This window comes from Charadrius vociferus, unplaced genomic scaffold (assembly GCF_000708025.1).
Source record: "Charadrius vociferus isolate BGI_N301 unplaced genomic scaffold, ASM70802v2 scaffold90, whole genome shotgun sequence".
NCBI classification, from domain to species: Eukaryota; Metazoa; Chordata; class Aves; order Charadriiformes; family Charadriidae; genus Charadrius; species Charadrius vociferus.
Genome location: NW_009647222.1, coordinates 11,323,355 through 11,337,202, shown reverse-complemented (window position 1 = coordinate 11,337,202; position 13,848 = coordinate 11,323,355). Strand labels below are relative to the sequence as shown.

The 13,848-nt window shown below is 38.8% G+C and overlaps 1 protein-coding gene across 1 annotated transcript in view; it reads right to left on the bottom strand.

Annotated features, from left to right (window-relative positions):
- Positions 1–12,669, bottom strand: part of ATXN10 (ataxin 10) — a 104,695-nt gene extending 92,026 nt beyond the window's left edge. Inside the window, exons 1-2 of the mRNA XM_009879720.1 lie at positions 12,482–12,669; positions 9,165–9,247 (exon numbers count right to left, since the gene is read on the bottom strand). Of these exons, the coding sequence (XP_009878022.1) occupies positions 9,165–9,247; positions 12,482–12,669 (271 nt within the window). The remainder of the gene's footprint in view (positions 1–9,164; positions 9,248–12,481) is intronic.
- Between the last annotated feature and the right edge of the window lie 1,179 nt (positions 12,670–13,848).

Here is a 13,848-nt window from a genome sequence, read left to right as displayed (position 1 = left end):
AGATGAATAGGAACTTAAATTAGCAAATGTCATTTATTAACAGTTCATGATGTTTTGACTCTGTATGACAAGTAAAATGGTTCAAGCTTTATAACCACTTACTCTCTCATTCCATATAAATCAGCACATATGTACAGCAAATCTGCAGTGTAATAATTTACAGTATTTGCTCACAAAACCCCCTTCAAAACAAACCACCATCACCAACAACAATCTCCAACAAAACAGTATGCCTTCTCTTCCAGAGATAAATGTAGAGGGCACTGATGTGGGAAGAGAGGAAGGATTAACTTTCCTTCCTTAGTCCTGTTGGGTTAAATTTAGTAGCCATTGTGTTTGAGAGTCTCCAGGATACAATTTAAAAGTTACATCTTCTCCAACTGCAGTCTCATTACAATCAAATCCATATAACCAACCCTGTGTGGAGACACTTGTTGTTCAGACAGCAAGAGACCTCTGTTTATAGGCAATAAAACTTAGCAATGGTTTCCCAAATGCATTGGGTGAGCTCTGGATATTCACTCTGCTATGATGTCTGTCTAGTAAAAATTCACTGTTCCATCACACTTTCCAGGCATATTTTAAAACATTTATTTTTCATATATGAAACACAAGCAGTAATTTGGAACAGAAACCATTCAGTTCAACATGATTAAAGAACTACAAAAAACTGTGAAAGCAGAATGCAAATTTTTAAAGAAAACAGAAAGAAACTGAACAGGAAATAAAAAGAGAAGCACAAGAGTTAAGAGACAGATTGCCTTGGTCGGTATTGGCATTCGTTAAAGAATATTTAGGTTCTATAGTTGACCACTCCATTTCCTGTTAATTTAAAATACATTGCTGAATGACCAGTCATTCCAAATGATAAGGTACAGAAAAAAGAAAGCATTAAAAATAGGCCATAGATAGTACACAATCCCTATGCCAGTACACAATATGCCAGTACACAAGCCCTAAATGCTCCGATTTTCAAGCTAACTGGTTCTCCAAAGGTACCACTCAGGTGCATTCTGAAAAGGTGTAAGTTTTTATTTACAGGTCATTTTCCTATTACCAAGATATAATCTTTTTAAGGGGACCAAAAGTAACAGTGCTGCTGTTGCCATTGTTTTGAAAGAAAATAAAGAAATAGAAAGATAAATAAATATTGACAAGAATCAAGAAATGGTTGAGGACACATGGCTGCCCATTTGAAAAAGAATAAAAGAAAATCAATTTAGTGTTCTATGGCAGGTTTGACAAAGTCACCTTCCTCTGCTTTTCCTCCCCCTCAAAATTAGCCAGTCTCAGTTTTCCAGTGTAATTCCAATTTGCAAATGGTTGAGTGCAGAACTAGGAACAGGTCTGAGCAAAGAAACATCTTATGTTTCGTTTCACTGAGTAAGGACAGAACTGAAAGGTTTATTTCTCCTAGACTTTCTTGAGGAAGTAGAAGTGACCTGAATCACTTAACTCATATTCATTCATTTTTGTTTTCAGGAATACTTTTGCAAACATAACAACTCAAAGCTCCCTGTTTTACACAGATTGTTCTTCAGGAAAACAAAAACATTTGATTAGACATCTCCTTTTCTATAAGCCTTTGAAAATTACTTTGAATTAACAACTTTTTAGAAGGGACAAGCTACCCAACACAGCTCCTGGGGATTTCTGATCTCTTCCCCATTTCTTTTCAGGGATCTCTCACAACAAAATGTCAACGTGATTTTCTAGTACTAGATGAACTACATCTTATGATTCAGTGGCTTTTTAACATGGCATGCCTTCACCTTCAAGAGTTTACAAAGAAATCAAGTAAACTTCTTTGCTCAATCGTGTGATGTTCTCCTTCTGCAGACCTCAGGAGAGAGTTTTTGTCTTGTTATTTCATCAAAGATGAAATTCTTCCATCCCATCTGGCTTTCGCAAAAAATATTTCTGGAAGCTATATATAGCCTAGGTTCCTTACCTCTTATTTTTTAAGCACATGCACAACCTTATGCTTTTTTTTAAAAAAAAAAAAAATCTCTCTGAAGAAGCAATACTGTTTTTATTTTTACACAGTTCTGAATTCCAACGTTACTTATGGCCATTTCTGCTGCAGAATACCTCTCTTCCACACTGACAGATCAAAAGCACTTTCCAATGCACTTTCTTCCTAGACCACAACCAACCCATAAGGCAGCAATGGGTCAAGAGCATTTTTTTTTTTCATTAACAAAAAGAAAATATGCACGATAGCTGATCAGGTGCAAATCAGTTTCAGTACTTAAAGAACACTGATTGACGCTGAACCCAAGTTATTATTAAGTCTTCCATCAGGCAGAGGTGAAAAAGGCACTGAAGAAGTTTCAGATTCATTGTAGTCATCTTTACCTGAACAGCATCACAAGCTTTTTCTTCTTCTGCTCAAAGCAAGAAACATTTCTTTATAGCTCCCTTGTACTTGTAAGTACATGGCATTTGGAATACTTTAAAAATGTTTAAAACAAGCTAGTCCATATTTCCCACACATCCTCCCTCAAGAAAGGAGGTGTGAACAGGTGTTAGACATATGATATTCATGTTGCTGAACATCCTACCAGACATATATATACACACTATAATAAGTGCAGTATTTAAAAAAAAAATAAATCTACAGTCACCTTTCATCACTTCTTTTAAAGGAATGTTTTAAGTTCTGTTCTGAATAGAGTATTGGTAGCAGTTTAATTACACCTGAACACTTTTCAGAAAATTGGAAGCAAAATCAAATTCCTGTTCAAGGATTCAAGCTTATCATCCACTATAATTTGCCCAATGTTTCTGGGCTTCATAATCACAGAACGGTCAGGGTTGGAAGGGACCTCTGGAGATCATCTAGTCCAACCCCCCTGCCAGAGCAGGGTCACCTACAGCAGGTTACACAGGACAGTGTCCAGGTGGGTTTTGAATGTCTCCAGAGTGGGAGACTCCACAACCTCTCTGGGCAGTCTGTTCCAGTGCTCCACTACCCTCAAAATAAAGAAGTTCCTCCTCATGTTAAGATGGAGCTTCCTATGTTCAAGTTTGTGCCCGTAACATTAAGAGCAGTGAACAACATAAACCTTTATCAACATAAACTAGCACATCTGGACTCTGACTTCGACAAAGACCTCCAGGAGCACCCACGACACTAACATATGCTGTGAATATTCTCCCATTAATGCATGTTTACACAGCTCAGCCTGGTTGGTTAAAACCCCTAAAAACCTTCAGAGGCATGGCATCAGCACAGCATACCAATAACAATACCCATGCAACTTGGTCTAAAGCTAGCTCGAGTATCACCAGCAGCCTGGAACTGAGGAATGCTGGCACAACGCTCAGAGCACCTCTCTCAAGCACACACAAACAGTGCAGTATTGCTCTGCAGCTGATACAGTGCAGTTGCACTCAGTTCTACTCAGAGAGGACAATCAACTTATTCAGAGAACTTGCACAACAAATTGTCCCACGCAGAGCAGCTATCAGGCATTCAATGCCTTTTCATCCTAGAGGAGAGAAAAGTATTTTGGCAGATAAATCCTTTTTAAGTAATTTTGTTGGAATTCAAAGCACATTCTTCAGCATCGGCAATATTTTGAAGCTATGTAAGGTTTGAGAAGATCTATGTACAAACAAAAAGACTAAAGCTCCTTCTGTCCAGGATGGGGCGTGGGTGGGAATCAATGAAAGGATCAAATGGGACACAGCCTATTGAACATAAGCTTGCTTCATGACAGGCATGCCCTCACAGCAGTTTATTAAGGAGAAACAAAGCTATCTGTTTTTTTTCCAGATTTCAGAGATTAATCCTAAATCCAGATCTCACACTCTGGAATCTAAGGATCCATCATCCTGACAAAACTCAACACACCTTCCCAAAGGTCTGTTAGATTCTGCTGGAAAGCTTAAGATTTGCCATAGGAAAAAGTTAAAAAAAAAAAAAAAACAAAAAAAACAACCCCACAACCAGACCAAGACACATGCTATGAAGTGAAGGAGATTTTCTTCTTGGGCTTCTGACAAGGATATTTCCTATGTCTGCTGCAATCCCTAACATACTGAACTACTTCTTAGCTCTTAAGAGATCTGGGTCTGCTTTAAGTTCAGTTAAAGTTCATCTGGCAGCTTCATCAGCCTGCTTCTCTGGCAAGTGTTCCTGGTCTTTGTACCCACAGCAGGAAAAAAAAGCAGGCTGCTATAAGGCTTTTTTTTTAAAAAAAAATTAAAAAAATAACCAAAACAAAAGGGATGCAGATAGGGTATTAAGAAAATTCAATCAAATCTATATTCTGCAGACACTTAATTTTTTTCCTAAGTCTCAAAGTAAAAATTTGAGCATCTTATTAGCTGTTTCTTGCAAGACTGTGGTGTCAAATCTGTTACCAAAGAAATATAACGGACCTTCTTGCATGCAGCATTTTCTGCATCTTCAATCCTTATTCAAATTAATTCTGAACTGGAGAGAGGGACGCAGCCTTTGTTATCTTCTCTGTCTTCCCACCAGGAATATCCAGGCTCTGTAATCAAAAAAGTTAAGTACCACCTTACACAATCACACGCTTTCAGCGTGTATAGTTTTAAGAACACTGAGGTGAAGTCTAGTTTTCAGTTACTGTCCAAGAAGTGTAGCACTTGAATTTTTCTCTGCTTGACTGGGAAGTTCTATCTCTTGCAAAGAGAGAGAGGACTGCTGGAGCAATAAGAAACCAGAGCACATTTACAAGTATGTGTGACTTACCTGATGCAAATCAGTCTTGATGCTGCCCAGAAGAAGGGCTACAAATTGTTAAACGCTTGCTAAGCATCATTGCCCATCACCCCCCTGCACTCATGTAGCTGTTGGCTTTCACTGTGTAAATCCTTATAGCAGGTTCCCTTCTCTAAGTACTACAGAATATAAATTACTCAAGACAAATTATTACTATGTATTGTAAGCAATTACAAGAAGAGAAACTAGGCTACAGAATGCAACTAAAACTAACTCAGGAATTAAAAAGGGAGGCAGAGTAAGGACAAACAGCTACCTGTAGCAACACCATACGGCAAAGGCCTAAAAATGTTCTTTTAATCATGTATTAAAAAGAAAGAAGAGTATTATCACAGGGATGGCTGGCTTGCACGTGGGGTTGGAGAATCTTTATATGCCATATGTATGAATTAACTAGTTATTTTTAAACCTATATGAAGCCTTAAAGAGCTATTCCAGGACAGACACTAACTCACCTTTGGGTTTTCTGGCCCATTGCCTTAGGGGCATATCATTTACTCAAAACAACAACTTTTTTCACAGCTGGCTGAGAAAAGTACATTACAAGCATACTGGTATTTAACTGACTTTTAATAGCATTAAAAAAAAAGAAGATATGCTGAAAAATTGCGGTAAAGTTGTTTCAGTAAAGATACTGAAGTGAGAAGCCAAGTTATCCATGTATAAAATATGTATAAAACTATTAAAAAAAAAACGTTTTTCTCCTAGCAGAGAAGATGCAAAGGAGTCTGGATTTGATTGAATGAATCTTAGCAACAGTTTTTAATTCCACCACTTTGCACAGCACCTCCTTTTTTGCTCCTTTGATAACTAATATATTGTGTCCTGGTTTAGGTAAAACAGAACTAATTTTGTTCGGTAACTTTGCTTCTTAGCTGGGCCTCCTCTAACTAATGAAATTACCAGCAGATTGTGCAGACAACGTTCACTCCCTCAGAGTGATAAAACCTATGATTATAGCTGATGCCCAGGCATGGTATGCAGAGAGGCTCTTGCTTATACTTATTGCTCTAACACCCAAGGGCAGCTAACTTGGTTACTTGCCCCGTTGGAGGGTCGGAAGCAGAAAAGCATAGTGGGGTCCCACCTGCAGGGAGGAGCGGACAGGACAGGTGACCCAAAACTGACCAACAGGGTATTCCACCCCAACTGTCTCGTGCTCAGGATAAAAGCTGAGGGATCAAAGGGTCAGCCCTCTTTCTTCAATGGCCAGCATCTGAGGAGGACTCTTTCTGTTCGTCTGCCTTTGATCCCAATCCTGAATGCAGATCTGGAATCCAGTTCCCATCCATCACTGAGTCCAGTCTGGGACTTCCCCAGGGCCAGCCAGTAATGTGATCATGGTCCTGGGAGCTTGATACAGTTTTGTATATATTTCATTCTTTCCTTTTTATTACTAATATTTCATTAAAGTAGCTTAGTTCCTTCTAAACTCATAAGACTCTTTCTCCCTCCTCTGTCTCTCCCTTTGAAGAGGGGTAGACGGGAGCACCTGTTGGTCCCATCTGGGGTGCCCCACATCCCCAATAGCTGATTTGGCCTAAACCACAACATATTGTTAGAACTGGCAGTTCATACCCTTCCTTAGAAACACCACACTGGTCACAGCAGTGGCCAGAGAATACATACTTTATTTCACTTCTGGTTTTATCCATTACAAACTGTACTACACTAAACTTTCCTACAAAAATTACCTCACTACTCAGAGACTTACCAGTCATAACAGTTATTGATGGATAAAAGAGTGAAAACATACCACACACCAGGTTAAAATAATTTTTCAGTCTGCATAAAGAATTTTTAATCTCTCTTCTTCATAAATACAATAATGTTGGAACTTCAAATTTATTTAGCCTAAAATTATTTGCTATGGGAATTTTTCACAGGGACATGAACTGAAACATTATTTAGTATTGTTCGCTCCGCAATACAGCATTACCTCTTTATCCTTGTATTTTGTTGCTATGGTAGCAACATGAAGGTATTTAAAATACCTTAAGGATATAAACAGGCACTGTGAGGGATCATCAAATCCAAGCAGCCATTTAAAGGAGGAAACGGGGGACACATCCAAATGAACAACTTGAGATATTCCACTTAATACCTAATTATCTGGTAGAACAAAATATACATGCTACTCTAGTCGTGTGACTCGATTTCCTGTAAGAAATATGAGGAGAATCATGAAGCAGAAATATAGTTCATAAACACAGTAACATTTACTAATTTCACGGGCTTCTTTTCTTTCAACAGTGCTATCCAAGTCCAATTTAGCAATTTGTCTCGCTTTTGAAAGTATGACTAATAATCTGCAGTTAAACTGTTAACTTCTGTTAACTTCTGAGGTATATCTGTTAGAAGGAGCTGGTGCTCTAGGCACAACGTTCATCAGATCACTCAGCAAGGAATTAGCACCACTTACTTGTCTAGAAATTTTTGTTGTAGTAGCATAAATGGAATACCTAAGCCACGCTCATCACAGATGTTTCCCAGTGAGATCAACACTACATATGGTATCCATCAAACCATCTATCCTGGGTCAATACATCAAATTTTAGTTGTAACTCAAACTCATTTGTTGAATGGCTACACAGAGTAACAGTGACAAAACACTTTTTATTGAAATACTGTTAAAAATTTTCTGGTCAATGCCCCCTTAATTTTCAACGGCGATAAAAAGAGATTTTACAACATCCTCTGGCTAGGAAAAGGAGTCTGAAGCAGTTAATCAAATTACTGGGTTCCACCCCCTCCTTTCTTTTTTGCTGAGTAACATTCACTACTGCTTCTTCGGGTCCCAGCAGCAGGAGAACAGCACACATGCATATGATAACCCATCAAGGACGGGTCAGCAGCCACAGGACTGAAGGGGAAACCTCAGGCCATGCATGTAACCAACAAGGGGCACATCCTGCTCACTCTCTTGCAGGTGCTGGGAGGTGGCACTGAAAGGTGGTATTCTCACAATACAATTCCTGATGCTTTGAATAAGCTGAAGGTAGGAAGTACACTTCCCCAGGACAGCCTTTTCAAGCCTACTGCTGTCAAGGGCCCTAGTAGGGACAATGTCAGGCTGGACAAAACCAGCATTTTAGTTCCCATCGGTTTTCCTTTCCTCTTACTGGTCTACAAAGGGGTTTACAACTGTGTGGCAAGACATTCTTGCCCTCCATGCCATTCCTCCCTGTCCAACCCTGTGACATGGCTTGAGAGTCACTCCTGTGTGCTATCAGTTCCTCCTCTTTATGGTCATTGAGCAAGTGCTCTTCTTGCCACTCACAGGGTTCAGTTCTAGTCCTCCCACAGTGAAGGACTGTGCTAGCATCAGTGATCCTTCATTGGAAGAAGGATTCCAGCAAAGGGTGAAGGAGTGAATGTGGCTTAACCATAACACCATCACATGCCTGAAAGGCTTCATTTTGAGCCAAATACAGCAGCACAAGGAAAAACAGTATCCTGGACTTCACCGCTCTTTCCCAGCTTCATAAAGGTGTTTGAGGGCAAGTTACTGTATGACAGGAGTTTCACTTGCTTCCCCAAAATGATGGAAAAGCAGCAACAGGAACCCAGTAAAAACCTAATCCAAGTAAAGGGAGTGAAAAGAAATAAAAGTAGCAAGAGAAACCAAATGTTCCCTACCCTCTGCAACCACAGACAGTAAAGACTGAGATCCAATGCCCTGTATTAAGCTCCTCATGCACACACAGGGAAACGCAGCTTGTGAAGAGAATTTCTGAAAATGCTTTAATAATCAGTGAATTCAGTTTGGTAGAAATCAGTAGCAATAACTGCTGTTAAGGGGGAAGGATACTATAGTCAGATTTTCTCTTCACTGCATGAAAAGAAAAAAACCCTCATCCATTATGGAAATGTGAACATTACTCAAATCAGCATTTAGTTATTGGCAGGTATCACCCTGACTGGCCAGCAACCACAGTACAGAAATGAAAATCAAAAGATAATTTTAAAAAGTCACAACCAAAATTTGTTTCCTGGAATCAGATTAATTATTTCAAGTGTCATCAAAATAAAAAAGGAGTATTTCTTCATTTCACTATGCTTGCAGATCAAATAAAAAGACATTAAAACAGCAGAACGTATTTTTGAATGGAGATATTACAGCAACTTTTCCTTTTCCTGGTTAATTTTAAAGAACTTTCCCATATCTCTCTTTTAACAATCTATAGGGAATTGTTGAGGGAAAATACAATTGGATTAGACTTGGGGCTGAAATTTTTTTCAAGAAGCATAAGAGAAGGCATCCCAGTTCTTAACTGCAATTCAAGAAACAACTAAGCTTATTTATTTTAAAAAAATGCATCAGTAAGGTGCCATCATAACAACACAAGACTCCCCACATGAAAAAATATCATGCAGACTATATATTTAACAAAATCCATAGCCTTACCAGTTAATAACAATTCTTCTTTGATTTGTATTCCATGAAGCAATTTGATCAAATGGACAGATGCAGAGATGAGACCCAAGCTCCTATCATTAAATTGGAAAACAATAATACATCACAATATGAAATACACTTAGATCAAGCAAAAATGCTTGTCACTGAAGTTAACAGTAAGTCTTTAACATCTAACTCTGAAATAAAAAGCAGTTTCTTCTACTTAACTGTGCCTGACTATCAGTAGCCACACTACTGCCACCTGAAGTAAAAGGAACAGGTTTACTGCATCAGCCTGCGTATTAACAATTTTGGACACAGTACCTTCAGAGCTAAGTACCCTTTCCTCTCTTTTTGCTATTCTTCTAAATCAAATGTTAAAAATCAGTAGGTTATTCCTATAATTTGAACAGCTTTATTTGTCTAAAAACTTTGCTTTGCTTGAAGTTCAAGTTCAGGGAAAGCGTCAATGTATGTTACTTAGTAATAAACTTTGAGGATTTTAAATACCAAAGTGATTAGTGACTGCCATTATACTGTTATTTTTCCATCTGAACATGAGGAAAAACTTCCTTACTTTGAGGATGACAGGACACTGGAACAGGCTGCCCAGAGAGGTTGTGGAATCTCCATCTGTGGAGATACTCAAAACTCACCTGGACGCGATCCTGTGCAACCTGCTCCAGGTGAACCTGCTTCAGCAGGGGGGTTGGACTAGATGATCTGCAGAGGTCCCTTCCATCCCCTACCATTCTGTAATGGACATCAAATGAACAGGGCCAGTTCAAAGGGAAACATACAAAATTCTCACTGGGAAACGGGGAAGGTAAAGTAATCATTTATCCTTTCTCCAGTGAGAAGCAATCATGGGTAGAATCTCAGAAGGGCTTGGGTTGGATCGGACCTTTAAAGATCTTCTAATCCAACCCCCCTGCCATGGGCAGGGACAATTTCCACTAGACCAGGTACCCAAAAGCCCCATCCAACCTGACCTGGAACACTTCCAGACATGGAAAAACATGGTGATAGTGAAGATAAGCCAGTGAAGTGAAACCATTTGGAATGACAAACACCAAAGTAATTCTACAGCCAAAGATCAGCAATCCTACAGGCAGGTAACATACATGCCAGGATGCGCATGCAAAAAAAAATGAAAAGTCAAAGAATTCAGTATAAGCAGATGAAGTTTTCAGCTTTTAATTTGTTTGCACTTTAGTAGTCGAGCTTTTTGAGATCAGCCAAGATAGAGTGGCTGAAACTTCAGAACATGGCAACACCATCTCTACCAAACCTCCACACCCATGCACGAGTTACTTAAAAAAATATCATAGCATCACATGAATACTGAATAATTGTCTTCTGCAGATGTTTTCTAGACAAACATATACTCCTTCTCACTGAGTTCTAACACAGAAGAGAAGCCAAAAATACATTTCTAAATATATAATGCAGACTGGTATACGTACAATCGATTAAAATCAAAACATTTCCCATTCCTTCAAACCCCAAATTTTTAGTAGCACACAAAGCAGAAAAACTGACCCTGGAAGGAACAAAGCTTCATATTCCCCAATAGTTTAAAAGCTGTTACATAATCCATGTGTTTACAATCTTTGCATTCCTTCCCAGAAACAATCGGTTTTGATTTTGATCAAAAAAAAAATTGTAGTTGGCAGGTTTTTTTGGAATATCTGAATGTTCCACACTTCAAACCAACATCAAAGGCACATAATTTTCCTTCCATTCACAACTGTTGATCATTCAGGACATTTAATTCCTTAATAAGTTGTGCATTTGCAACTGTTTAACATCAACATAAACAATGGCTAATATCCTGCTGGCTCAAAGTACCCAGTGTAGTATTAAAAGAAGCATAAATTCTTATGCTGCTACAAAGCCAAAACAGTATCCAATGAGTGACCCACTGAGTCCTTCACTGTTAGAAACGTGGTCAGAACTTTCTGTCCACACAGGCCTTCCCCCTCCTGCAGTCTAAAGGAAAGTGCAATTATTAGCATCCAGCTTCCTAAATAAGCAAGGCTATGCTAACTGCCTAGTGAAGGCAAGTACGCAGCACAGGTATAACCAGTGCAGAACACCGTTTTGTTCAGAAGCAGGCTGGATGTCTGAATTCCATTAGAAAGTAAAAATTAGTTTTTACTTTCTAATGGACTTCAGATATCCATAACTAGGTTGTACTTGTCATGCTACTGAAAAGGGCAATCCTACCAACTCCCAGCCATGTAATTCTGTTCCCCCCTTTTTGTTAGCATGAGTAACTACGGAGCTATGGTAAGTTACAATAAGGAACCCAGTCTGGCTGAACATCCATCCAGCAAAAATTTATAAACAAACATATAAATTTTCTGTTCAGATCAGTCCTTTAACCCACAGCACAATCACAAGCGCTAGCGCTGCCAGGAACAAAAAAGTAAGATTCTGAACTTAGATTTACCTTATTCTGAAACTAATGCCTTCTACAAAAGGTCCTGCAACTTTTGGGGGCATTAATAAAATTCTACCCCAGCACAGCAGTTGCAACTTTGTCCCATGTCAAAATTACATTTAGCTCAATAAAACAAATTTGACCAGTGTGAAAGAACCCAATTTTAACACTGTACTCCACAACAATTCTTCATGATCTAAATTTGTACAAGGTGGGGGGGGGGGGGGCGGATTGGTTGATTGGTTTTGGGTTCTTGGCAAGGGGTATGGTGTTAAAAAAACAGCAGGTAGACTGCCAAGTTTTCAGCAACTACAGCTGGTTGTGTCCCAGCCCCTCAGTATTGCAACAGATGCAGGCAAAAAAGGGAGGCTAAATAACTTAAGGAGCCAGACTGACTTCTTATTATCCATTAAAATTAGTTTACCTGTATATGTATCAGGGTTGATATGAACAATTCTACATGCTGTATGTCACTGTGAGTGCCAGACAGATCTAAATGTACCTTAAAAAACCCATACCAATCTGTAACTGATAATTAAGACTATTTACTTATTATATTACCCAAAGAAAAATTTTAAAAGAAAGAGGAAAAAAGGATAGTTCTACAGTCAGACTTGAAAAGGCTTACATTATTTGCATAATCAACTCATACTGAGGACACAAACTCTTTGTTCTATTATTCAGCAGTGGCCCAAACTCTGACCTACAAATAGGTCAGCTATTTTTGTTCCTTGCATAGTTTCAAGTGATTGCATCAAGCAGGAAATACCAGTTAATAAATCAACTAACACAGCAGTGTAAAATAAGAATCTCTATATAAAACCACACAAACATCAGAAGGTTATATTTTTGTATGGGTTAAAATGGATCATAACTATACCTCATGACATGTTGATTCTTGGCACACTCAACACAGGCATTCCTCAGACATCTGAAACACTCTGCTGTGAGCAGCAGGCAGGTGTCTAGATCTACCAATTCACAGGAGCCCTTGCAGACCTGTTCAATTTCACTTGAGGCACTCATCAGGATTTCCAGGAGATTCCGGAATATACTTTCTTCTGCCATTTCTCTGAAACAAATAAATTTCTAGTGAACAAAAAAAAAAAAATCGTGCTGCTATCAAAAAGCATCCTATTATGGCAGTTATGCTTCTTATTGTAAACCCAAAGGTATTTCTGCATCAATCTGCAACTATCCTTAGCACACAAGGTTTTTCCAGTAGAAAGAGCAAAACATATGCACACAATCGTCCCACTGGCCTTTTCATAAAAGGGGCTGTGAGGGAGTTGCGTTGCCTTAGCATTCCTACAGCTTTCCAACGGCTCTTTGGAATCCAAAATACAAACAAAGAAAAAGTTTCCCTAATGTAGATAGCTAGCATGATTATACATGACACTGCATGTTGTTTTAAGAATCACGAATTTATTTAATTAATGAACACAGTTTAGACGTCTAGGACTAGATGTTTCAGAAGAAGGAGGCATCAAAAGCTCCATTATAAAATAGTGTGCCACAAATTTCACCAGAGTGAGAGCTGTGAAGAACAAACACCCATGGCTGCACTAGCATCATTCTGAAGTGTGTGACTCCAAACCAGGGGGAAAAGTCAACTGTCTACTTCAGCAGAAAACCACCCCCAAAAAAAAAAAATACCATGCCACTTCTTAGAGTATCAAGACCCCGGAAAACAACACTACAAAACCATAAGCACATAGACAGATACTATATGAATGGATAAGAGAGCTGATGCTGCTGCACCATGCAGCTTCACCAAACTCCCCAGGACCGATACACACATCTGCAGATGATCTGTCACACAGATACACGCAATGTTTCCAAACTACAGCTATTTACATACTTTCTCCCCCGATTTTATGTTCAGACAGGAGATGAGGGCAACACATTACAAACACTGCTACCTCAGTTTTGGTACTACATGTTGGTGAAAAGAAGCCACCCAAAGAGAGCTTATAGCATTGCTACAGGAAAGCTCAGTAAATTTGCTCATCCAACACTCCTGATCAGAGTCAAAAAAAGGAAAATTTCAGATGCAGCTTCCTTGAACCTTAAACAGACTTGTCATGTACTCACGATCAAACAGGAAAATTAGGATCTGAGACATAAGGTTGAGAAATACATCTTAAGCTATGAATGGAAGAAAGTGGGATGAAATGGAAAGTAATATTAAACAAAATATGTTCGACGCAGACAACTTTTCCAAAAGAAGAACTTAAAAATTTCTTG